This window comes from Neovison vison, chromosome 2 (genome assembly GCF_020171115.1).
Source record: "Neovison vison isolate M4711 chromosome 2, ASM_NN_V1, whole genome shotgun sequence".
NCBI lineage: Eukaryota > Metazoa > Chordata > Mammalia > Carnivora > Mustelidae > Neogale > Neogale vison.
The window spans coordinates 212,501,573-212,527,949 of NC_058092.1; the positions used below are offsets into that span (position 1 = coordinate 212,501,573).

Here is a 26,377-nt window from a genome sequence, read left to right on the forward strand (position 1 = left end):
AAAGGGACAAAGGACAAAAAGAAAATGAGTTGGTTCACTTAGCATTAAGATAAGTCCTCAAAAACAGGAGCAAAAGCCATGCACAGGTTCAGAATAACTCACTGAACTGTCCTCTAATTCATAAATGTAGGATTCAGGATACATAAATGTAGGATTCAGAAGTGGATTCAAGGAATCCACACTCTTACAACACAAAACAAATTAGAGACTGTCACAGCCCCAGGTTGAGTCCAAAAACAACTATTTATCCTGGAGTATACTTGAAACATGCTGAAGTACAATTTTTTTAAAAACTAGCCACTATAAAAAGGTTTTTTGTTTTTTTTTTATTGGAAATTCTTTTTGTTCCAACTTGGGAACTGAGGAACAATTTTCCTTCTTCTTCAACCCTGTAAATGGGAAAAGGAGCTACCCTTACCACCTACTGCACAACTTGAACTCTCAAATACCCTCATGGTCCCAGCAAAATTAACAAATTATCATTTTCTTGTGCTTAACTCCCCCCACCTCCCATCTTTCTAATCTCAGAGTGGGTAGGGGTTGGGAATGGGCTGCAGACAAAAAAAAAAGGGGGGGGGAAAGGAAAAGGATGAGGTCCTCACGGTAGTGCTATTCCTGCGGAAATGAGGCACAGATACCACAGCACTAAGTTTTATTAGGGATTTCATTAAGGTTAAACCTCTAGAAATGAGGGAGTCAGTTCAGGGGCACAAAGTTGATGAAGCCACCTCAGATCTCATAATGAACCACTGGCTCAGGCTCTTTGGTGGGATCGCCGCCTCGTTCCAGGTACAGATTATTATAAGGATACTGCTTTGGCCCCTAAGGAAAAAACACAGGTCAGCAAGATAGCATACATCCCAGTCAATACCTGGCTATACCCCACTCTGAGTTAACAATCACACATGGCAAATGGGTACAAGGTAGCCTTTGGTCGGACCCAGCTGGGCTGGAACAGCAGGAACTGCACTCCTCTTCCCTAATCAGCCCAAGGCAGAGAGAAAGCCTAGATTGTAAGAGAAGTGGTGCCTACACTGTGTGCGCGTGCGTGAGAGTGTGTGTGTGTGTGTGTGTGTGAGAGAGCGAGAGAGAGAGAAAAGGAGAGAGAAAAGGAGGGAGGGAGGGAGGGTAAGTGCTTTCTAAATGAGACGATGCATCCATCCATCCCACTCTCTCCTGGGGTCTAGACAGACTCAATCTCCTTTAAGTCACTCAGCCTCTAATGGTTCCACCACTAAAGTGGCCCAGCAAATGAGGCGTGCAGGAGCAGCGGTGGGGGAAAGCACAGAGGAGACACGGCTGGGACGTGCTTTAGGGGCTGCTGGCTTTACCAACAAACAGCTGTCAGAGAACACAGCTTAAGGGGAGGAGAAAAGGGTGATGTGCTTACAGAACTGAAAAACGGAAGAGCCACACTGTGTTTCTTGCTCTCCTGAAGTGAAGTTAGTGCTCACACCAGCCCTATGTGCACTCTCCAGCCTGCAGCCCTGGGGCTGGGTAGGAAGGCTCGTGTCAGTGCACACCGCCATGCCAGCTACCATCAGGACACTGATTATCTCTGCAGAGGTAGCACTGAGCAGCCAACTGAAAACACAACAGTCTTCCTGCTTTCAGTTCCTTCCTGTACCATCTACCCTGTAGATGACTCCCAGATTAATCATCCTAAAATCCTAACCTTCATCATGTCCTTTCTGTTCAAAAACTCAACATAGTTCCCTTCTGCCTCGAGGAAGACCCAGTCATCACTGGATCCCCAACCCCCAGCACAATCTGTATCTGATATATAGTTGGTCTTCATAAATATTTGAATGAATGTCTTACTCTGAGTCCAAATCCCTAACTTCACAGTCAAAGCATCCCAACCTAAATGACCAACTCACCTCACAATATTTTTTTTTAACCTGGCAATTTCCACACCTAATTTCCCAGAACATGAAAATTACCTGGGAACTTGTTAAATACTGATGCTAGAACCCCACCATGGAGCTACTGAACCAGGAGTCTGAATTTTTACAGATCTCTAGGTAACCAATATAGCTAGTTATCTAGGAATATTGTATGCCCCTATTCCATTCCAGCTGACTAACTCTCCTTCTCCTTCATTCTATTTTCTCTTGCTCCAAATGTTCCCTCCAGTTTCTGCCCACCATCCAAATTCTATACATATTTTTAGTATCTAGCATGATCCTTCTTTTCAACAGGACCACATACCCCTTAATACACAGGTTCACTACATACATAAAACTGCCACCACATTCTTGTATCTCCATTCAAATGTTGCTCGTTGTGTCATTTATCTATATCTTCTTGTTATCCAAATCAAACTTCCTTAAAGCTAGACAATGTATTTTCCACGTCCTTTACGCTCTCCAGGATAAAACTGTCTGTGCTCGTAGTAAACAACTGCTTCCATGCCTTGTAGGACCTAGTGTCCTTCACACCTCCAGCAAAGAATAAGGTTTTAGCTCCAGACTCCTTGACTCTACCTTGAAAGATCACTTGCCAAAATATAATTGGTAAGTAAAGTCCCCAAATGGCAACTGTAGAAGACTAGTTGACTTACACATTCTCATTTCTCATCTAGTCCTAAACTGTTTCTTCTCGCTCAAACTGACCCAAGAAGTAGGCATGGAGCAGTGCTCTGAGGCTTGCGCCAGGTCAATGGGTGAGGCCTTCTACAGGCCTTAACAGGAAGCCAAGCGTGGTATTGGCTGGATCCCTACTCCAGAGACTTCATTCCCTCGGGAAACAGCACTAAGTAAATGTACCTACCAGAGCACTTCTCAGATACTCACCACAGGCTGGTAGGTGGGGTAAGTCTCCCCAACCCAAAACATGAACACCATGAAGGCCACGAAGCCGAAGAGGTGCTTACACATGACATTCCAGGAAACAGGCGTGGGGGATGTGTCCACACGGTTCCTGATATACATGTCAAGGTCCCAGTGTATCTGAGGCAGAAAAAGAGTTCAATGTCAAATTCTGCTCTTCCTGCAAAAAGGTGATCAGAGCCTGATACAAGGTTCCATAAAGGTACTCTACTGCCCCAGGACAATATTCTGCAAATCAAGTGTGAGCTACTCTACTACAGAGGTCTAGGCGCTGGCTTAAGCCTAGGTTCTGCTGACCAAAGACTGCATGGCAGTTCATAATTTTCAAAGTACAGAGCTCTGATTATTTACAGAAGTCTCATTCCATGAACCACACATGGAACCTCAGACCTCGGATCACCGGATCTTGCTTTCTTAGGCATAAAACCTTAATGTTGCTTAGGCGGCAAAATGCCATTTAAGCTAAAGAAATAATCCTCATGAAGATATTAGGGAGAAGGAAGAAAGGTCAAATGAGATATGCATCTCTTACCGGTTCACCCCAGTTCAACCTCAGGTCTGAGTGGTCCCAGTTATACCACGGATCCCTCTCCTGCTGTGAGCGGTCAGGGAGCTTTGGGTAGTCGCCATACCTGAGAGACAGAAAAACTTCTGGAAGGGGCTTTGAGCAGCATCACTCAGGCAATTCAAAGTACCCTCATGTTAAGAGATGAGCAACCAAGTGTCACACAACTGCCTCACCTAAGGACAGAGAAACCCACTTTCAAATTAAGATCTCAATTTATAGTCACTAAGTACAGAACTAATCACAGAAGTCCAAAGTGTAAGTCAAAGGTCATGTCAAACTCTCAAACACTGTAACATACATTATAACATACATGCTTTCCTTACCTTCTTTCAACAATAGTCATGCAATGTTATAATGTTAGAGCTGGAAGGGAATTTAGCAATCAATCACTTAGATTCCCTCATTAGACAGAAAATGAAACTGAAGTTTAGTTTGAACCCAAGGTCACCCAGCTAATTGGTATACAAACAAAAGGGGTTCAGATTAGGAAAGCATTCTCTTCATAGCAAATGTGCCCCCCAACCACCGAGTTAACATACATCTCCATGTTTCAAACACCTCATGGGGCTTCCTGATAAGCTGAGTTTTCCCCCAACAAATCCAGTTTCAACTTTTATAGACTCCTACCAAGGCTACTATTGTCCACAACAAAGAGACATAGGAAATGATGACAACTAGTCATGTGTCACAGAAAATGATTGGAAAACAAGAAGAAGAATAGGAGCTGCTAAAACCACTACTGAAAGAGTGATGCTAGGAAAGAAAACGAGGGTGACCGTAATCACTTCAGATAATTAACTGCAAGGATGTTATGTAAGGGGGGGGGGGATGGATAACATCAACTGGAGTAGGGAAGTTGGCTGTTTAATCTGCTTGACAGTTACTTCAACTCCACAGCCCTAACAGCAAAGAAATTTTTTAAAAGAAAGATATACACACGAACACAGAGTATCCTATCTACAAATAAGGCTCTCAAGACTGGAGTCCAGCTCCAGCATGATCACGTGCCTGGATGACAGCACCTGAGCCCAGCAGATGCTCAATCTAAATGAAACCTCGCACTCTGGTTGAAGCCAAGGAAAGTTCCTGCTATTCAGGGGTCCTCAAGGGAGCTATTAAAATCTCGGCTTCCTCATTTGAGGAAACAGCCTGAGCCAAGGAGAAAATTGAAGTCCTCTAGGCTGCAGCTGCTCACCCATCACCTCCCACCTCCCTCCACCGAGAAAGGCATTCACACCATTGACTCTGAGGGGTCACGAGAAGGTTCAGGGAAAATGGTCAGAGTCGAGGCACCCAACCCAGCTGGCCATGTCACATCACTACCCAGCTGCAAGCAAACTTTGCATCTCACCCCATGCCATCATCAGGGTATGGTTCGTAGTCTTCTACCCGCATATTATATTTCTTGGCGGCAGCGGCCCGTTCTTCCGGGGTTTTGGGATAGGGTCCCGGGAGCATGTCCTTCGTAATGTGCGAAGCTAGAGAGCAGAAAAGGGCGGGTCAGGAAAGACCCTGTCCTTCCTGCCGCCCCGAAGGCTTCAAGCTGCGGTGGCTGCGGCGGCCCGGGCTTCAAAGGACCAGCAAGATTCTTGACCCCCTTTTCTGGGTATACTAACACAATCCACCTCCGCCCCGTCGCCGGACATGGCCACCGCAGTACCCAATCCCCAACTCACGACACACCAAACCGCAGGCACCCCTGCATTCAAGCCTCGCCCGTTCTCACGGACCTGTCCGTGCACCCAAGGGCACCACGGTCCGGGTAGCCCTTTGCAGCCATCGGACTCCCAGAACCCGCGCCCTGGCCGCCGCCATCTTCACCTTCCTCTCAGTCGACCCTGCACATGCGCAAAGGCCTTAGCACGGCGGCTGAGCCGGGCCAAACGCTACGAGGGAAGCAGAGAGCGAAGGAAGGTCTTTGGGCTCCCATAAGGGCGGGGCTTAAGTTGTTTTGGGAAGCCGTAGGGAACAGGAGAGGTTGGATAGAGGCAGAGAGGGAAAGTGGAAAGGAGAGAAAATCAAACAAGTGACTACTTTGACATTTCATATTGTTGTATCCCTTTCTCCGTCAGCTGACTTAGACACTTCCAAGGATAATGGGGACACAGAACGGGAGCATCTCGGGTGGACAGCTAACTTACCTCCCGCCGGTGCAGTACAAATAAAACAAGCCTGTCTTACTTTCTTTGACTGCTTGTCTGTTTCCTCTCCTTCACTAGCAGTTCCTCTTTCATCCCCAAACGTGATCATTCTTCAAATTCAGCCCCTGGTCTTTCTTGCTCTTGTTTTGCAAATTGGTTGATCTCCTTCACGTAGAGGAATGATGCAATACACAAATCGCCCCCAAATTCTCTTCTCAGTTTTACTCCATATTTATATTTGAATATCCCAGTTACCTCAACCCAACAAATGTAAAACCAATCCTAGCACCTAAAGCAGCTCTTCCCAGACTGGCTAAAGCCTCAGATTGGCGAGGACTTGTAAAGATTTCAAGCTGGACCACAGTTAACAAAACTAGCTTAAAGAAGAATGGGGGTATTATCAGGTTTGCATATGAATCTATTTTCATTTTTACATAAAGAGCGTTTGCATAATTTACACAATATAAATGTACACATATTTCCAGCGACTTTTAGGGTGATGACTGTTTTGGTGCAGAATCTATTATTACAGACATTCTCAAATATATATTAGACCAATAAAAATTATGTATACTACTTGGCATATAAATTTGGAGGAAGGGATGCCTGCTTGGCTCAGTGAGTTAAGCTGCTGCCCTCAGCTCCTGTCATGATCCCAGGATCCTGGGATCAAGTCCCACATCGGGCTCCTTGCTCAGTGGGAAGTTGGCTTCTCTCTCTGCCTCTCCCTGCCCCTCTGCCTGCAATTGCTCTCTCTCTCTCTCTGACAAATAAATAAATAAATAAATAAAATCTTAAAAAACAAGCAAACAAAAAAACCAAGTTATCTCCAAGATCTTTAAAAAAAATAAATAAATTTGGAGGAAGACTACCTCACAACAACTTGCCCTCTTGTAAATGAACATCACTAGTTCATGTTAAAAATAATTGTACAATATCTGCATTCGATCAATAGCAAGCCCTGATCTAATTTGGATTAAGAAACAGTGTTGGCCTAATTTACTTACTATTATCAAGAGATAATTCACATACCATAAAAGTCATCACTTTAAAGTGTACAATAAGGTGATTTTTAGCATATTTACAAAGTTGTGTAATTATCTCCACTAATTCTAAATAGTTTTCTCTACCCCCGAAAGAACCCCCATCCCTATAAGTGTATTTCCCTTACCCCTAGACCCTGGCAATTAACTAATCTACTGTCTGTATGGATTTGCCCATTCCGGACACTCATATAAACAGTTTCATATGATATGTAACCTTTTGTGTCCGACCTACTTATCTAGCATAATATTTTTAAGGTTTGTCCGTGTTGTAGCATGTGTCAGTTTTCATTCCTTTGTATGATGAAATAATATTCTATTATATTGACATATAGCTTTCTGTTCATACACTCATCAGTTGATGGACATTAGTTATTTCTAGTTTGGGGCTATCATAAATAATGTTGCTGTGAACATTCTTACACAACTTTTTGTGTGGATGTATGTTTTCAATTCTCTTCAGTATATTGCTAACAGTAGAATAGCTGGATCAAGAAAGAAAGAGAGAGGGGCACCTGAGTGGCTCAGTGGGTTAAAGCCTCTGCCTTCAGCTCAGGTCATGATCTCGGGGTCCTGGGATCGAGCCCCACGTCTGGCTCTCTGCTCAGCAGGGAGCCTGCTTCCTCCTCTCTCTCTCTGCCTGCCTCTCTGCCTACTTGTGATCTCTCTCTGTCAAGTAAATAAATAAAAATATTTAAAAAAAAAAAGAAAGAAAGAGAGAAAGAAAAAAGAGGGAGGAAGGGAGGAAGAAAAAAAGAGAAAGGAAAGGAAAGATAGAGAAAGAAAGAAAAGAAAAAAGGAAGAAGAGAAAGAATTGCTGGATCATAGGATAACTCTATGTTTAACTTTCTGCAGAACTATAAAACTTTTTCAAAGAAGCTGCACCATTTTACATTCCCACGAGCAGCATACGAGCTTTCTCATGGCTGTGAGTGGTATCTCATTGTGGTTTTGATTTGCATTACCTTGATGACTAAAGATGTTGAACCTCTTTTCATGTGCTTATTGACCATGGTATCTTCTTTGGAGAATTGTCTACTCAAGTCTTTCATCTGAATTGGTTTGGTTTTCTATTGTTCAGTTGTAAGAATTCTTTTTTTTTTTTTTTTTTTTAAGATTTATTTGACATAGAGAGAGAGAAATCACAGGTAGGCAGAGAGGCAGGCACAGAGAGAGGGGGAAGCAGGCTCCCCGCTGAGCAGAGAGCCCGACATGGGGCTCGATCCCAGGACCCTGAGACCACGACCTGAGCGGAAGGCAGAGGCTTAACCCACTGAGCCACCCAGGCGCCCCGTAAGAATTCTTTATATAGTCTAGATATATAGTCACTTATCAGCTATAAACTTTGTAAATATTTTCTCCCACTCTAAGGATTATATCTTTTGTCTAGGCCTTCAGAGCAACCTTTCCCCAACATCCATCAGTCTGACAATTGCTTTTCCTTCTGATTTCTTAGGTAGGTCAAGAGTTTGCTTCTCTCCCCATCCACGACTGTACAGTTTAATGCCCCGCTAAACTGGCCTCCTTTCTCTGCTTCTTGTGTAGACCTGGGCACACTGACGCAGCAATAATACTTGGTGTATTGGTTAACCAGGTGATCAGTGGGTCTAACCTCTGCGCCCCAGGACTTCACAGGCCGAGCTTAGGGTGTAAAGCTGTAGGTCACCATGAGGAGGCGCTCCCCCACGCCCCGGTTCCGCGTTCTTTGTGTCTCTGGACCGCTCTCGCGCGCGTGCATCTCTATGGTTTCCGTTGTGTTTTGTCCGGAATAGGAGGAGCTTCCGGTTCCGGTGGGGGCGGCTGTAGCGACGGAGATGGCGGCGGCGGCGGCGACGGCGGCGGAGTCTGTGGCCTCCGGCTCTGGAGAGCCCCGAGAAGAGGCCGAAGCTCCGGGCCTCGCCTGGGATGAGTCCCAGCTGCGTAGTTATAGCTTTCCGACTCGGCCCATCCCCCGTCTGAGTCAGAGCGACCCCCGGGCGGAGGAGCTTATCGAGAATGAGGTAGGAGGCGGGGCCGGGTCTGAAGGGGAGGGGGGAAGGGACCAGGTTGAGAGGAGAGGTCAAAGGCGAATGAGGATACAAGAGGGGGACTGTGAGGGCTGTGGACTAGGGCCTAAGGGAGAGTGGAGAGGGAGACGAGGAGAAATGGAACTTAAAGGAGTTTGTGCTTGTTCACAAGAGAAAGTATTCAGAAGTAGGGAAGTGGTTGGAGTCATGGGACAAGAATCCGCCGGCTTCTTGTGATGACTTCATTTGTTTTTTTCACTTGTTGTTTTCATTTAGGAGCCTGTGGTGCTGACAGACACAAATCTTGTGTATCCTGCTCTGAAATGGGACCTCGAATACCTGCAGGAGAACATTGGCAACGGAGACTTCTCTGTGTACAGTGCCAGCACCCACAAGTTCTTGTACTATGATGAGAAGAAGATGGCCAATTTCCAGAACTTTAAGCCCAGGTCCAACAGGGAGGAAATGAAATTTCACGAGTTTGTTGAGAAACTGCAGGATATACAGCAGCAAGGAGGGGAAGAGAGGTAAGTCCCCAGATTGTGGCTTCCCATTGAATCTAGGGCATCCTTTATCCTGTCTTGTAATTGTTTGAGCATATGGAGGAGTTGGGTGAGCTCCCTAGTTTGAGAGATGAGAGAATGATTAGACTTGAATTGTCACTCTGTCATTCTTTGTTGTCTTCACAAAGTGACAGTCACAGCTGCCTAGAAGGGTTAAGTAGGTGAGTAATATGAGAGACGTTGTCTGGGTGAAAACGACAATGAAGCTGAAAGCATGTGCCATGTTCGGAGTGAGAAGTCGTTACTTGATTCTTGTTTCCAGTTAGGAGTAAGGTCCCTGGGTTGCTAGATACTTTCATTTTCAAGAGAAGCCAGAAAATAGGATTTTTTTTTTTAAGATTTTATTTATTTATTTGACATCAGGGATCACAAGCAGGCAGGGAGACAGAGAGGAGGAAGCATGCTTTCCGCGGAGCAGAGAGCCTGATTCGGGGCTCGATCCCAGAATCCTGGGATCATGACCTGAGCCAAAGGCAGAGACTTTAACCCACAGAGCCACCCAGGAGCCCCAGAAATTGGGATTTTTATTTAAAAATTTTTTGACTTTAGCAGCAAACTCAAATATTTAAAAAAGCTGCGGGGTGCCAAACAAAACCAGCTGTCATTGGATTTAGCCTGAGATTGCCAGTTTGCACCCTGTGTCCTAAAATATTGGCTGGCTGGGGACAATTAAAGCTAAAAAAATTTTTATAGATTGTTGTGATTCTTGGCTGAAGGATGTCAGGGTCTCCTACATTAGGGGAGATCAGATTCGGTTGATAACGGAGTTGCACATTACACTAGAGATGGCAAACACAAGACGCAGTCAGAAGTGATTCTTCTTCTGTGCTTTCATCTTTATATGCAAGGCCAGCCTCCTCGGTAGGTCCCAGACAGCATTCAGTTCTGCACTGTAACATTGCTTCTGGGGAATTGCTTTCACTGAGTACTTCATGGTGAATGACCATCTCCATCTCACACTTGGTGCCCAACCCTGGGCTTCCTTTAGTCTCCTGCCTCAGTTCTTTTCCTGACTCTGTTAGCAGCCTATGGCTGCATGAATGGATTTGAAATATCTTTTTTTGTGTTTTTATGTCTTCCTGACACTTAGCGTTATCATAGTGCTAGAACTTTGACCAAAAAGAGTTTCCAGGGTTACAGCTGTGATTGATCAGTTCTTTACGTCTTACAAAGACTAGTTTAAGTCATCTTCTGCTTAAGTTTCCTCAAATTGAACATAGCATGTGCATGTGTATGTGCACTCATCCACACATCCCCAGGGTTGCGAGATAGGGGTCGATTTAAATGGTGCTGGTGGAGTGTAATGCCATTGCATGAACATTTGTGTTGGAAGGAGCATGAGATGAGACACCTGAGTCCTGGTTCCTCAATCGCTTCAAGTTTCTTACCTCCTGTAGGGAGAGCAGTTTGCCTTATTTTTTTTTTTTTTTAAAGATTTTATTTATTTATTTGACAGAGAGAAATCACAAGTAGGCAGAGAGGCAGGCAGAGAGAGAGAGAGGGAAGCAGGCTCCCCGCTGAGCAGAGAGCCCGATGCGGGACTCGATCCCAGGACTCTGAGATCATGACCTGAGCCGAAGGCAGCGGCTTAACCCACTGAGCCACCCAGGCGCCCCAGCAGTTTGCCTTATTAAGTACAAGTTATGAGTGTAGTTTTTATGAGTGATTCAAGGAAAATGTTTTCCTCTGCACAAGTTTTGCCTGAACAGCTTACTTTACCACCGACGAATTCCACTTTGGAATTGTTAGGATTCAAGGAGTTCTATAATTTCTCTTTGAGCTCTTTTGACCATTTCCTGTTATGATGTAATAGGAGTTGTTTGGATTCATGTTTGGTGAGTGTTCTGCCTCTTTCAAAGTTACTTGACAAAATTTTTGTGTGATATATTTTATAATTTCTAAGGAAAGGTTGCATTTGAGTCTTGAGGATTCTTTGTCCCCCAAAAGGTAGCTAGTGTTTACAACTTACCAAGATTTCTAGTTAATATTGCCTTAAACATCCTCATTCTAGGCACTGAGATACTTTTGAGCCATTTGAGGTAACATTCTCGGGACTAGAACAGGACTGCTTTTGTTTTTTGTCTTCACGTTTGCCCCTTTATTGATGTCCCTTATGGGACTTGAGCACGTGTCGGGGTTTTCACATCCCTTAGGTAATTTCTGATGTTCCTCCATGATTGGGTCTACAGAAAGCCTGATGAGTCTTTCAGCTGTGGAAGGTGGCTGAGTTAGTTAAGATAAACTAGGTTTCAGGCCAGAGGCAGTGACTTGAAACAGCGAAGGTTTATAACAACAACAACAACAGACGTGCTACATGTCCATCCATGTCCATCGTACGTCACATGGAGGCTCTACTCTTATGTCATCTTCCTTACTTTGGGACCCAGGAGCTACCATCTGAAACCTTGCAGTTGATTAGCAGAGGGAGAGAGATGTGGTGGCAGTGATTACTGCTTCTTCAAATTACAGTTTGGCAGCAACATAAGTCATATTTGTGGACATATCATTGGTTAAAGCAAGTTGAATAAGGAAGTTTGACTTCAAGGGGATATAGGAGAATTAACTCTCCCACAGGGAGGGAACTAGATCTTGGTGAACAGTAATACAATCTATCATAAAGGCCATTGAGGGCCAAAGGGGATGTCTGAGGCTCTGAGAGTTTCTAGAGAAAGGCTGAATAATCAGTTTAGACTCTGAATAGGTGTTGAGGAATCTGAAATTGTATGAAAGTTCCGTGTGTATGTACATTTTTATGGAAACATTCCTTGGATTCTTTGATTTATGCTGTGACCCAGAAAAGGTTAAGAATAATTTCTTTTAGGGGCACCTGCCTGGCTCAGTTGGTAGAGCATGCAACTCTTGATCTTGGTCTAGATCTTGATCAAGATCTTGATCTAGATCTTCAGACCTCACATTTGGTATAGAGTTTATGTTTAAAAAAGGGGGGGGGATCTTTTCTTTAAAATAGCAAGTTTGGTGTTGAACAGAGCTCATAGGACAGGCAAGAATTCAGTTCTGTGAGAATCTGTCTTGGTTGACACTTGCATGGCTGCAGCTGGTCTCTGTGGGTGGTGCTGGTGTGGATTTGGATTTCCAGATGTGGGGAGGCCATGCCAAGGGACTGTGTATGTGCACTAATGGGATTTTTTCTCTGGAAACACAGGTTGTATCTGCAGCAAACGCTCAATGACACTGTGGGCAGGAAGATCGTCATGGACTTCTTGGGTTTTAACTGGAACTGGATTAATAAGCAACAGGGAAAGCGTGGCTGGGGACAACTGACATCCAACCTACTGCTCATTGGCATGGAAGGTAAGAAATCTTTCAGAAAGCAGCATAGCTTGGAGTCATTCAAACCTGATTTCCAAGCTTGTCTTCACTCGTTTGCTTTATGACTGAACAAGTCATCTCACTTTTTAAAATCTCAGTCTCCTCTTCTGTGAAAGGAATAGCTTACAAATCACTATGAAGATTAAAGAGATAATGTATGTAAAATGATTAGGCTAGTTTCCCGCACTTTGAAAAGAAAATTAGTTCTCTTTTCCCTTCCTCAGTTGCTGCATGAGCGTGTATACTCAGATATGAGGGGTCTTCCTGAAATACTGTCCTTATCTATTGGATCTGCTTGTATTCAGAAGATCTTTTATTCCAGTAGAAGAGGAAAGCTTACTTTTTCAGTATAAATTGAACCTTATCTTTTGAATGTTAATATATTTATGGAGTTAAATTCAAAAGGTATAAATAGGTGTGTAATGATAAATCTCTCTTCCACTCCTCCATTTCCCAGCCTCCCGATAACCCTCCCTGGAGGTACCACATGTTAGTTGCTTGTGTATACTGCTAGAGGATTTTATGTATATACAAGCAAATATGTCAGTATGTTCATTCTTTATCTAATAGAATGAGAGGAGAGGACTTTGAACTCCAGTTCAAAGGAATAAGAGGCTTCCAGTACAAAAGAAGTAGAGCTGCTTACTGGCCAGGGTCATTGTCTCGTTCTTGTTTTTATTTCTGGCACTAGCCCAGGCCCAGGCCCATAATAGGTACCTAGTAAATGGTGAATAAATTGGATTAAACAAGGAGGCAGAGTAGTTATTTGTTGTCATTCACCACTGGGTTCTGAAGTCTCTCCTTTGTTCTTTCTTCAGTTTTGGATCCTTTGCTGCCAGTATTAATAAAGATTTCTAGCAGTGCAGCTTATGGATTGCACCTCCAACCTGTCCCTTTGAAACCAGCTCTTGATTAACCTGCCAGGAGCTAGTTCTGACCTACTTAGCTCTAAGTTTTTCTTTTGCCTTCCTGTCCTTTGGTAGCGTGCACTGAAGCGGATCTCTCAGGTAGAGATGAGAGAGCAGATCTCCTCTGAGGCTGCGCATGGACTCCGCATTTACGAAAGCGGTTGTCTTGGCCAACTCAGGCAGACCAGGGAATGTTTTCTGAACTCCATGCTCTGCACAGGGCGCTCAGCTCTCAGGGATTGTACAAAGGATAAACAACAGATAAGGTCCCAGTTACAAAGAGTAGATGGAGCAAATACACACTAGTGCAGAACTAATTCAAGTTGGCATTTAAAATAATTCGCCTTAGTCAAATTATACAGCATTTCAGGAATCTGATACGCTCTCCTCATGCCCCCACGACAATTAACAGCCTCCGTGTTGCTCTAAGAAGTATTGCATCCCACAGATGTGTTGAAGTGAGAACAAAGGTTGAGAATCTTTGAGCTCCACAAGAGCTACTCAAAGCAAGTACATATTCATACAACTTCAAGTGACTGATTAACTCCATCAAAGACGGTTACGCATGCATTGTTGATACCAGTCACTTCAGTTGTTTGTTACTCCTGTTTTGTTACCCTTTGATTCTTGCCATAGTCAAGATGCGTACAAGTATGCATGGTGTATTACTTTGCCAGACTTGTGACTATCATCTCGATGTGCTGCTGCTTCCAGTAAGGGCAGAAGCATCATTTATGAAAGTTTGCTTTACTCCAGTTGGTGGTGAACCCTTAGCTAGCGATGGTTTCTGAACAACTTATTGCCCACTGAAAGTTTAACAATTTGCTGAGAGTTGTAATTGCAGTCGCTCCAATTGTGCTTGAAGTTTTGATTAGAAACCTTTAGCTGAGAGGGCAGGCTGGGTTTCTTTCCAGCATTGGGCCTTGTGTTCTAGCCTCTGCAGTCAAGCCACTGCTCTGAATAAGAAAATGTCTTTCCTCCTACAGGAAATGTGACACCTGCTCACTATGATGAGCAGCAGAACTTCTTTGCTCAGATAAAAGGCTACAAGCGATGCATTTTATTCCCTCCGGATCAGTTTGAGTGCCTGTACCCATATCCTGTTCATCACCCATGTGACAGACAGAGCCAGGTGAGCTTGTGTGGTCTGAGGAGGGTGTAGCACTCCTTTGGGATCCAAGGTTGGCATGTCTTTCCCCTTCTTTGTGGATAAACTCAGGATAATTTCACAGTGTAGCTCACGTATTCCAGGCCCTTGTGGTGGTCCTCCTTAGATGTTCATAAGGATAAACAGTTCTGTCGAGGTAATTCTGGAGGGCAGACCATCACTGATGCTGGTGGACTTCGGTCACCCTGTTTGAATGTGTATGTCTCCATTGGGTTTAATAATTGCTTTCTGTTGTCATGGATGCTGCTACTTTTTGATAAGGAGAAGGGTGAACAGAATTGTCATATGTCATTTACTGTCTTTCCTGGATCTAAAAGAAGTATGTGGTTGACTTTGGCCAACCAGGGAAGGCCTCTGCTTTCTTGAGAGAACTGCCTAGCCACTTCATGTAGAAGTTTTTGCTGACAGGAATATGTGTGTGGGAGAAAGTTTCAGAAGATTTGGCTGAAGGGTGCATCCTCATTTCTCATGTCTGCCGGCCATGACTAGGTTTTCTGACCTGTGAGCTGTGATGATTGGCTTCTGACCTCAGGAGTACCGAGGCCCAGTATTCTTTAACACTTAATCCTCAAGCCTGGCTTGTCTTATACCGTTCTCTGAGAGAGTGTATATGTTTAACATGTGTGGTATCTTCTGCTGGATGTAAATTCTAAACACATCTTTTATTCTTAAAGCCATCTTTTTATCACTACCAAACTAGCACATCGCAGTTTATATTAATAAAGATTTGGCAATTGACTGATTTTTTTTTTTTTTTTCTTTCTCTTGAACCTCTCAGGTGGACTTTGACAATCCTGACTACGAGAGGTTCCCCAATTTCCAGAACGTGGTTGGTTATGAAACAGTGGTTGGCCCTGGTGATGTTCTTTACATCCCAATGTACTGGTGAGGAGGGGGTTAGGACTGGGGGCGTTTTGGGAGCTTTCTTTCCCATTCCCCGGAAAACTGTATTTGTGTCCCTTCCAAGTTGTGGCAGGATTGGTTTTATGTGATCTACAGAAAGGTCAGCATATCCAGATGTGACCATACTGAACATGGGAGAAATGACAACACAGTCTGTAGGACAAGATGACAATTCCTCAGGTCCAAAGAGATCCCAGAGGCTTGAGGCTGAAGAAACTGTTCTTGGCTCTTCTGTAGTTGGAGACTGAGCTGAACACTCACTGCCTCTGGTCCCAGGGTGTGTTTGGCAGAATGAATGTAAAAATAATGTTCTTGTCATTTGCTGTAGCCGGACTTTACCTAGTTTTCTCTCTCTCTTTAAGGAATATTGGTGGCAAACAGGAGCATGTTTATTTTCTTGCAGGTGGCATCACATAGAGTCATTACTAAATGGGGGGATTACCATCACTGTGAACTTCTGGTATAAGGTGAATATGGGTTTTTTTTTTTTTTTCCTCCCTAGATGGGATTGGGGTGAGGTAGGTGTAATAATTTGGGGGCAGGGTGGGGAGGTTGGCTCTCCCTGAAAGTGATTCCCAGGTCTTTGGAGAGATGAAGAAGGGTGGGATTGAACTGAGTTTCTTAGAAGGGCTAAAGGTGCTAGAATGGTGGGTTACACTGAAGCCTGCTGCTAAAGGCATTTCCTGAGCTGCTGCTTCCTTTGCAGGGGGCCCCCACCCCTAAGAGAATTGAATATCCTCTCAAAGCCCATCAGAAAGTGGCCATAATGAGAAACATTGAGAAGATGCTTGGAGAGGCCTTGGGGAACCCACAAGAGGTATGTGGCTGCCCCAAGGTGGCACTCCTATGGCCCAGTGGTCAGAGTGACCAGGGAAAGTCAGGATTGATGTCACATTCTCCATAGCTCTGTTTCAGTATCTGGTGTCCTTTCTCTCCATAGAGGTTATGGGCGTGTTCAGAAAATCTTTGTTTTCTGGTGAGAGTTGGGCTTGACTGGTGGATCAATTATAATCTGTTCCATGCTAGTGGTAATGTTCCCCATGGGGCTTGTGTGCCAGCTGGGGACCCCTGGGGGGATTCTTCTGGAATGGGAAGCGAGCGGTAAAGCATCTCCTCACGCTCTCCCAGCTGTGCCAAGGCTGCTCTAGGTAATGTTGAGACCTGCTTCCCACACAGGTGTGCCAGTGGCCCATTGGGGACCCAAGGGAGGTATTTGTAATGCTCTTGCCTTCTTCCTGTGGATAGCCTCAGCATTCAGAGGACCTGTGGGATTGGAAAGTGGCACCAGCCCCAATTGTGGGTGACCATTTCAGGATACAGAGGCATTTAACCTTCTTAAAGCTCATTTAAGAAACATGCAGGCACTCTTGGGTTTGGGGGGATTATTGGCTCCTCTGACCTTATGTCAGTTTGGTGCTATTTATAGGCTATTGTGAGAGAGAAGGTAACATACAAGAGGGACCCAGATGAGAGGGCCATGTCCTGGAATATTTTCCAGGAAGACAGTAGGTTAGTGTGTTTACAGGATTGAACAAAAGCCTTGTCCCTGCTCTTGGTTGGACATAGAATGCCTCCAGACACACCACGTCTGGCTCCAGGGCCAGGGGACAGACAGTTCTGACTGGCTCCTCATGTCTCTTCACAGGTGGGGCCCTTGTTGAACACAATGATCAAGGGTCGATACAACTAGCCTGCCAGGAGTCGAGGCCTCCTGCCAGGTGACTGCTAGCCCGTCCACACCGCTTCATTGATGAGGACAGGAGACTCCAAGCGCTAGTATTGCACGCTGCACTTAATGGACTGGACTCCTGCCATGGCCCTGGAGGCAGGTGTTTGGGGCAAGGCAGGGTGGTTGGCGCTCCACTCCCATTTGGAGGGACTTCTTGCCCTTGCCTTTGTGCCCCAGCATCTTCCCTCTCTGCCCCCACTAAGGCCTGCATTCAGTGTGTGGAGTCCCAGCTTCTGGTTGTCATCACGTCTGTGTGCGTCAGTCTGTCACCCTTGGGATGTGTGTGCATGTGTGTGCATGCACACACGCGTGTGTATCTGTTCCTTGCTTTCTCCTTCTGAGTCAGGATGCCACTGCTGGCTCTTGGGCCTGTCTCCTGCAGCCTCAGTGCCTCAGCCTGAGAGAGAGGAGATGGTCTCGGATGCCCACTATGTCTGGGCTGCGGGGCCAGAGCACTCCTGGCCACCAGGTCAATCTGCCTCCTTCCAGTTTTCACAGTCAGGCTCTAGGCAGGGTGGGAATGGTTACTGGGACTCTTCATGGGAAGAGTGAGAGGGGGACTTGCCTCTGAGAGCCTAGATAGCCTTCCTGTGAGAGAATCAGAGTTCCAACTTGGACCTTTCAGCTCAAGCCATACATAAAAAAAACCCTCGGGACATGAGAGCCAAGGATTATACCTAAGTTCCAAATTGCAGACACATACAGCTTCTCTCTTACAGCACCAGCTCCGGCTCCCTGTGCTGAGTACCAGGGGAGTTCTCTTAGTAGTGGCTTCTCTAGGTTCTAGGGGTATGAGCCTCTGTGTGGATGTGTGTGTGATATGTGTGCACACACACATGTGCATCTCTGTCCGTGTCCACACTGGCCTGCCTCTTGGCTTACTGAGTTTCTCCACTGCTTCACCTTGTCCAGTGGGACACACAGTGTAAGCCCCAGGGAAGTACTGCCTGGCCTAGCCTAAAGCTTTTAAACTCCGTTTTAGCCATCGGACGCTGGTCAGGTCTCACTGCAACCTACCTGAGGCTGAGTGGTGAGAGCGTCCAGGTCCTGTGACCCTCCTTGTCCAGGCCACATCCTCCACTCCTGCGGAGCTTCCTGCCAAGTAAATGAAGTGGGGTCAAGCCTAGGCAGCCAGCTTGCCACCTGTCATCCACCTCAGGGCAAGGACAAAAATATAACCTTGCCTCTTAAAGCCAGCGCCTCTGCCAGACCCCTCAGTAATGTTCCACAAACACCCTTGAAAGTCAGGGCAGCTGATGATGGAGCACAGAAGTGGAATTTCTTTTCCTGTTCATTGTTGCTTGTGGGAACCCCTCTCAGGGCTGCAGCTGGGAGCTGGGTACTGCACAACCCAGAGGGCCATCGGTCACATGATTCAGTGGAACTGGGGCCGCTGGAATTGGGCAGTATGGTGGCCCTGTAGTCCTGTGTCTTCTCACCTCTACTCCCATCTCCATGCCACTTCTCTCTGGAAGGAAGAGGAGTTGGAAAACTCTGGGTTTTTTTATTTGTTTGTTTTGTTTTATTTTTTGCCAAAGGTTTACTGTCAGTTTCTGAGCTGTGGCTCTAACCCCCAAAGCTCAGTTTACAGTTACAGTTACAGCGCACTGATGGACTGAGAGGATGTATGTGTGTGCATGTGTGCACCTGTTTGGGTATTGGGGTGAGGGTGTTTATTTTTAGTACCCCATTCTGGGGTTCTCTGATGCAGCGTGGGTGTGCAAACACGGTACCTTCTCAAGTGTAGTTCTTTCAAATATAGCCAATGCTGGAAAATGTGATTGCAGTGATCTCCATCCCTCCATCTCATGGGAAAGAGGAGTGCAGCAAAGAAAACAAGGCAGAGGATAAACTTCAGCCCAAGCAAACTTTGAAAGATAGAAGATTATTTTTGTTCTCTTTAGGAGGTCTGCCGCGCCCCTGCCTCAGCCTTCAGAGATGTGGGCGATGTGCAGCAGGGAGGCATGTGGCCCTCCGCTGCTCCTGGCTGGGTGCTGGGCTGGCACAGATCTGACCTAAGGCAACTGGGTGTGGGGGGAGGGTCCTTTACAGGATTGGTGCTGACCCTTGGGTAATACAGTAGTGACCCTGATTATTAGATACTCAGTTTCTGCCTAGTGCTCTCATTTTTGTTCTTCACTATCCTGCAAGGTAGGTATTTCCATTTCACAGCTAAAGAAACGGGCTCAGAGGGGTTTCAGTGATGAGTGGCAATCAGGATTTGAACCTACTATTAATTTGACTACGGAGCCCCTGCTGCTCCCTTTCCACCATACACTTGTTTCTCCTTCCTTGCTGCCTACCTTGTCCTACAGGCTGTCCTCAGATCTCACCACACTGGGCATTGCCCAAGAGGGTGCACAGGCTGCAGCTCAGGGTAAAAGCTCTTTTGGGCTCCAGCTAAAGACCTCTTGTGAAAACTGTCAGGAAGCCTTGTTCTGAGTTAAGACTGCTGGAAGGAGTTGTGGGGAAACAGTTCTAGATCCCAGTGCATTATTTGTCCTTTAATAGGTACCATAACTTCTCCCAGCTTGCTTTTGTACCTTTAAGATTGAAGATCCAGTTCTAGATAATAACTAAGAACATCGATTCATGTTCTGCTGCCTCCCTTTCCCCCAAGGAAGAGAGCTAGTCTCCTCCCTTCCCTTAGGGCTAAGTAAGGGCTTTTTAGGCTCAGATTCTACTTGCGGCTAAGGAAACATACCTGCTCTGTTGCTTACTCCTCTGCTGACCAGCAGTGTGCAGGCCACACTCCAAGGGAAGGTGGGGCTTTGGACCTGAAAGGAGGTCAGCCATATTATAGGCTCGCATTTTTACATCAGCAGGTATATGGGAAACTGTTCTTTTGTGAAGTCATATATTTGTTGGGGAGTTGGAGTTCAGGGGAGGAAGGAAGGGCTGTTCTGGGCATCAGTTGAGCAGATGCCCAGGATGCCTGGGGGAGACCAGCTTCCCCTACAAATCAGAGCTCTAAATTACAAGGTTTTTACCAACGCGAACAGTTGGGGGAAGTCGTCTGCTCTCATTTGCGTAATGGTTTCTGTCACTGGTGATTAGACACAGGATGAAGGAAAAGAAATTTGACAATTAGGAATGAGCGATCATTAATCTGAATCTGTTAGGAGACAGAGAAGGGAAGGATCCTTATCAGTGGGCCAGTCCAGTGTGGGGAGACCTCCTTCTGCCCCCACCAGAGACTCTCGAGCCACATACCCTTCCATTGGTCCCACATGCGGGCTAAGCTGATGTTTCTTTACAAAGCCTGGGTAGGCCCATTCCCCAACCTGAGGTAGATACGGGAGGGTGGGTATAGGAATGGGACATCAGAGAGAGAGAGATGGGTGTCAAATGCAAGTGACAGGGCAAAGAATACCAATGGAAAAGTTTTGACGCATTTGCTGTTTGTGGAAAAATTCTTTTAATCAACACTCCAGGTACCCGACCTGTGACAAGTGTCTGTGTCTGTTACATTCCAACACTGCAAGATGTGGAGAAATCCTGGTTTTTATCCTCTAGGACCTTCTACTTAGTTGAAGAGGAACCACACAAAATAGAGGTTGTGAAGCCATGAATCTTGAACCTTGTGAGGAAAAGATGAGAGATTGTTGAGAGGAGGAAGAGCAGTAGAGAGCAAGCTCTGCCCCCAGGATCCTCTGAGTTCCTGGGCTCTCCTGGGAGGGACTCTTCCTTCCAGGCCTCCCAGCAATGCTGGTTTTCCCCAGTCATTGCAGCCGCAGTGCAGGAGCTACTAAGGGGCACTGAGGACCCCATCTGGGCATGTGAACAGCTGATGAGAAAACTTCAAGTGGGCTGAGTCTTAAGGTGTGGAGAGTCCCAACTTGGATTTTCCCGGGTCTCTGTGGCACATCATTATGCATTCTTCTGTCTTCACACTTCAAGAACTATATTAATTTGCACTAGTTGGTGGTATTTGTTCCTCAGTTTCATGATTTGTGTGTGGTAGGTTCCTTAGGGTATCAGAACGTGAACTTCCAGAGATAGGACTGTTTTTCTCCCATGGTAAACTCCCTACCTCTGAGGCTTTTACCCTTTCAGATTGGGTGCAGAGTTTAGTAGGGTGACAGGGAATAGCCCTCAGTGACTAGTTTTACCCAAACAGGTTGGATGCTGGGATGCATCTGGAAGTGGCTTCTTGGGGTTCCAGAAGCTCTGACCTTTCAGCCCTGTTCTCATCGTCCTCTGGAACCTGCAGTGCTTATCGTCCGGTCCATGCCAACTTCTGGTGTCCTCTCAAGCTTCCTGCATTGAAGAGCTATTCCATCTTCCTTTTTCAGGGCTCCCCCTGTTTCTCGCTCTCTCACTCAACTTCCTTCTGTCCAGTCTCTCTCAGGCAAGTGCCTTTTCCCTAAATGATTGCGCTTTCTTCAGAAGCCCCATGGCTGCAGGTGTTTGGATAGACTTTCTCTAGGATCTCTCCCCCTAGAGCATCTTTGTGTTATCATCCTTTTTCGACCTGTGGTTAATCCATTTATTCTGTGTCTGCTCTGCCCTCTTAGTGTTCCTTTGTTAATTCTGTGCAGCCTGCTTCGCTTTTCTAACTCTGGTGGCCCTTCTGCAAGTCTTCAGCCGTCTCTGTTTAATCATCATCGGTCTTAGGATCCTCAGTGGAGCCAAGCTGAGTGCTTTTGGCACGCTTCTGGGGGATGAGACACTGGCAGCCTTGAGGCCCAGGGACCAATGGGCCTTGGGGCCTCCAGAGGTGGGCGAGGGGAGGGTACCTAAAGTCTTGGACAGTGGAGAGCCAGTGAGGAGGAACTGGGTAGGAGAATCCCAGGATGGGGCCAGGCCTGGCAAGCCAGGATGGAACAAGCAGTTTTGTGCTTCCCCCTGAATGCATCCTGTGTGCCTATGGCCCAGCAAGCAGTTCAGGCATGGTGGGCATCTTGTGAATGTCTCCTAGCTTCTCTTGGGTGTCTTTGGCCATGCCTCAAGTCACCAAGTTTGGTGACCTCTGCATTCCAGTGTTAGCTAGAAGGGAAACAGCGTATTGGTAGTTTTATGTAAGGATCGGAGGTCTTAGATGAGAAAGCCATGGAAGCTGGGGTAGCAGGTGAGAGGGACTCGTTGGGCAGCTTACCCGGGCTGTCTTCATTCCTCCAAGTGTTTAAGTATAAAAACTGATTAAAGAAGTGAAAAAATGAGGCCTCGCCTTTTTCCCCACCTGAAGTCTGGGTTTCAGATAGTGTTTGGGGAAGGAATATATGCCCTTTAACTTCAATGAGAAGCAATCTAGCATAGTGTTTTAAAGAATGGATTTTGGAGTCTGATGTCTTTGGTTCACTTTTGTAGCTTTGCTACTTACCAGCTGGTTTGACCTTGTTGATTGATTTCTCCTTTCTGAGCCTGATTCCTCAACTCTAATGCTACTTATTGAGGTGGGGGGTAGTGTTGAAAATACCTACCTCAGTGTTGTCAGATAACTGAAACAATGTAAAGCTTGAGCAAGGTGCCTGGCAAGCACTTACTAAATGGCTGTAGTGGTGGTGGTGGTGGTGGTTTATGATGTGGCTTTTTCAGAAACTTGATTTCAGTGATTTGTGAGCAGATAGATGTCCAGTGATTTCTTTTCTCTAAAGAAAATCATAGGGTCATGATCCCAGAGTACTGGGATCGAGCCCCACATCAGGCTCTCTGCTCGGCGGGAAGCCTGCTTCCTCCTCTCTCTCTCTCTGCCTGCCTCTCGGCCTGCTTGTGATCTCTTTCTGTCAAATAAATAAATAAAATCTTTAAAAAAAAAAAAAAGAAAAGAAAAGAAAACCATAGAGAAAAACAAGGAAAATGCCCTGGAGATGCCCATACTGAGTTGGGCAGACAAAAGGGCCCTGGTACCCAAACCTGTCCTAGAGGGAGGGAAACAGGGAGTTGTCTGATACCTTCTGCCTGGGTCAGTCAGACATGACCACTCTCCACGACAGTCCCAGGGTGAGGGTGAGAAGCCATCGGGCGTAAGCTCTCCTTACACCATTGGAGAGGTGAGGGCAGCTGAATGGGTTTCCATCACCCCTGGAGAAGCTATGCCAACTTCACATCATTAGATACCAACGCAGTCAAATGGGGCCCTGTTCGTTCAGTTTTATTCTGTGAGCTTCAGTGTATTCAAATTGTATGTGTGTTAAGAAGTTCTAGGGCAGAAGGGTATTGATAAGCTGGTATCTGGAAGATAACTGGGGACTGGGGAGTAGTGAAGAGCATACATTTCTCCTCTGGCGTATTTCCCAGTTCCCAAACACTGTGCTCCTCTGTGTTTAAGCGTTCTGTTAATAATTCCTAGGAAGGAATTGGGTGATGGACCCCAAAGGAAGAAAACCCTTTGGTTAGCCATAGAAATCTTTGGAAACCATTCTGGTTTGGTTGCTGGGCCAGGTTTGTCCTGGAGTGCAGAAGGATTGGACTCGCTCCTTTGTAGCCTTTCTCCTGTCCTCTTTCTCAGAGGTCTGTCTGCATTCTGGCCCCTGGAGCCACTCTGCCACCCTACTTGGAAGAGATTTCTGAATATAGTCACTCAGACATCACCCTGAGGTATATTCTGGCTGCCTGGAATTCTCAGCCTCTTCTACCCCCCCACCCACTCCCCTCCTCCTCACAGTGAGCTGAGCCAAGCCCCTCTGTAGCCATGTACAGCCTCTTTCCTCCAACCTTGGTCCTCAGCCTCATGGGTGAAGACAACTCCTCTCTAGCTTATGCCAAGTCATTTCTGGACTGTAGGCCATCCCGTAGTCCCCTTGTATTCATTCACCTCATTGCTTCTAGATTTCTTTGGCTGTGGGCCTTGGAAGACTTCTCCTTGGGCCCAGAAAACGTTGCTGTGTTGTATTCAGTTTGCTTAAAACCTACTCGGTCATTGAGGTCAGTTCTGCCCTTAAGGGAAGCTCTGCTCCTTAACCCAAAATCTAAGCTATATTTGGGCTAGGTTTTTATTATCTTTCTAGTATATAGTGTACAGTGCAACATAGGGTAGTGGTTGAGAATGAGGGCTTTGCATACCTGGCTTTGAATCCTAAATCTGTTATTCTGTATGACCTAGGGCAAATGACAGACTGCTTGTAACTCCATTTGTATGGGGACAACATTGCCTACCATGTCAGGGCTGTGTGAAATAAGGTTTGTAAAGAAAGTCTTAGCAGAGAGACAGTTCCAAAGCAAGGCCCAGCCCTTCTGTCTTTCAAGGCTCTCACCTCTCTTCCCCATCTAACTTTCCAGTGAAGGTCCTGCTTCTGGTCTCAGGGCAAGTCTAGTCGTTGACTTGTGAGCAGGGCAGAGGTATGAGCATAAACTCTCTTGCTCATTCCTGTCCCTACCCCTTCTCAGTGACCTGATTCGCAAGGACCCTCTCACACTACTATCACTGGGGAATGTTCTTCCAAAATCTCTTTTCTGTAATATTAAAAATACCCAAAACACAATGTCAGTGACAGTAGAAAACCTCAGAACTGCTTCTGAGGGAGTGGGAGTCACTGAAGGTGTGTGCAGGCTGGAAATGCGGGAGAGATGGAGCTTGGTGCAGAGGTCACCATGCTAGTCCAGAGGCAGCAAAACCTTGGGCTTAAGAAGGTTCCTTCTGAGTTTTCAAATAGTGAGTTTTTGACTACATTGTTTGAGCAAAATCCTACGCACTTTACTGTCACTGTGGTCATTGTTTTCACAAGAGTTTGTGTGATGTCTTGATAGGAGTAGAGGCATTCGATTTGCCTCCTGGGTTTGAAATCCCTATTTGCTGCTTCCTAACTCTATACTTAGGTGAGTTTAAGAGCTCTTGGGGGCGGATGGGAGAGCTCTTGGTCTTGGCCACTTCACCTGTGGGAAATAGGTGGGAAATAGCACATGGCTTGCATTATTGTTTTCAGTGTATGTGGAAATGTTCCAGAAATACTCAGTTCAGTGTGGGTGCTTAAGAGATAGTTTATTATGAAGACCCGTGTGTCTGTGAACAGTGTTCAGTTAGTGCTCGAAGAGAAGGATTAGTGCTTGGAGAGAAGGAAACTGTGACAGCAGGGCTTTTTGGATCCTACTTTCTCAGGATACAGTGCTCAAAGCAGAATCTCAGAAGACATGGCTTGGTGGGGGAGCAAAATGGAAAAGGTCATAAGGCTTTGTAAGAGCGCGAATGTCTGTGAAAGGCAGGGCTGGGGACAGAGATTGTTTTGCCAGGATGGGGTCTTGAGGAACACAAGCAAAGAGCTAGACTCGAATTTACCACGTAATCCCCAGAGGAATAAAGGAAATGGAGCAGGAGAGTGTCTGTGGAGGACACTGGCTAAGTAGAAAGAACACAAGTTTCAGGGATAGTGAACCAACGTGTGAATCTTAGGTGTACTTTTCAGAGACTGGGCGACTTTGAACTTGATTGTCTCTAAGCTTCAGTCCCCTCACCTTTAAAACCGGCTAGTAACTGCTGCTACCTCGCTTACAGAATAGATGGGACAATACATGTGAAAGTGCTGTCTAAACCAAGCACTGTGTGTTCGTTGCGGTTTAGGAGAGCTTCTCCAGAGTGGATGGGTTACAGAATTTAAGAGTTCCAGATTCCCCCCCCCGCCCCCCCACTGCAGCAGAAATGGTAAGATGGCATTCTTTTAGTCTGCCACCATTTGACTAGGAAGGATTTTGACTCAAGAAGGAAGAGCAGTGTGGTGAGAAAGGACAAGTTTTGGAGTTGCATGGACTGCGTTTAAATCTTATTTTCACCATTCCCAGAATTGAGTTGGTCAGATCACTTCCGGTATCTCAGCTTTGGTTTCTTAATAGTCCCCTTCATGTGGTCATTGGGAATAAAGGAGACACCTCAAGTGAAACAGCTCAGTGCCCAGTGCCTACCTAGTCAGTGCCCAGGAAATGTTCATTCCCTTTCTTTCTTTCATTTGTTTTCCCCTTAGGAAGCATCCATTTACCCAGCATAAAAGGTCTCGGTTATCCATGCCTTAGTATCAACAAGTAATATCTGATCTTCTCCTTCTTTTCTAGGGTGAGATTGGTTGCCTTAAAGAAGTGTGAGTGTGAGTAGGGGAGATTTGAGGTGAAGGAGCCAGGACTCCATAATATTGGGGGGGGGGTTGGAGTACGGATACTCTGGTTATCTGGTCAGCATAGGGGCAGGTGAATGAACAAAGGGTGATATTGAGAGGTGAGAATTTCAAGAAAGGTGGTAGGTGCTCAGTGCTAGAGGGAA

General features: G+C 45.9%; 2 protein-coding genes across 2 annotated transcripts; one reads left to right on the forward strand and one right to left on the reverse strand.

The window, feature by feature from the left end:
- Positions 1-635: 635 nt before the first annotated feature.
- NDUFB8 (NADH:ubiquinone oxidoreductase subunit B8) lies at positions 636-5,258 on the reverse strand. The gene is made up of 5 exons (XM_044240318.1): positions 5,130-5,258; positions 4,751-4,877; positions 3,364-3,463; positions 2,796-2,951; positions 636-822 (listed from the first exon to the last, which is right to left on the reverse strand). The coding sequence occupies exons 1-5, from the start codon at positions 5,212-5,214 to the stop codon at positions 730-732; spliced, it is 561 nt and encodes a 186-aa protein (XP_044096253.1). The 5' UTR covers positions 5,215-5,258; the 3' UTR covers positions 636-729.
- Positions 5,259-7,505: 2,247 nt separating this feature from the next.
- Positions 7,506-17,246, forward strand: HIF1AN (hypoxia inducible factor 1 subunit alpha inhibitor). The gene is given in 10 exon segments (XM_044236842.1): positions 7,506-7,518; positions 8,259-8,378; positions 8,381-8,583; positions 8,866-9,116; positions 12,316-12,464; positions 14,377-14,522; positions 15,337-15,443; positions 15,865-15,928; positions 16,168-16,278; positions 17,107-17,246. Coding segments are annotated over 10 exon segments (1,209 nt in total). The 3' UTR covers positions 17,152-17,246.
- Positions 17,247-26,377: the final 9,131 nt, after the last annotated feature.

Coding starts and splice junctions, on each gene's coding strand:
- NDUFB8 (XM_044240318.1), bottom strand. CDS start 5,214: ATGGCGGCGGCCAGGGCGCGGGTTCTGGGAGTCCGATGGCTGCAAAGG. Junction 2,952..3,363: donor GGTTGAACTGGGGTGAACCG/GTAAGAGATGCA, acceptor TTTCTGCCTCAG/ATACACTGGGACCTTGACAT. Junction 823..2,795: donor ACCCCACCTACCAGCCTGTG/GTGAGTATCTGA, acceptor TTTTTTCCTTAG/GGGCCAAAGCAGTATCCTTA.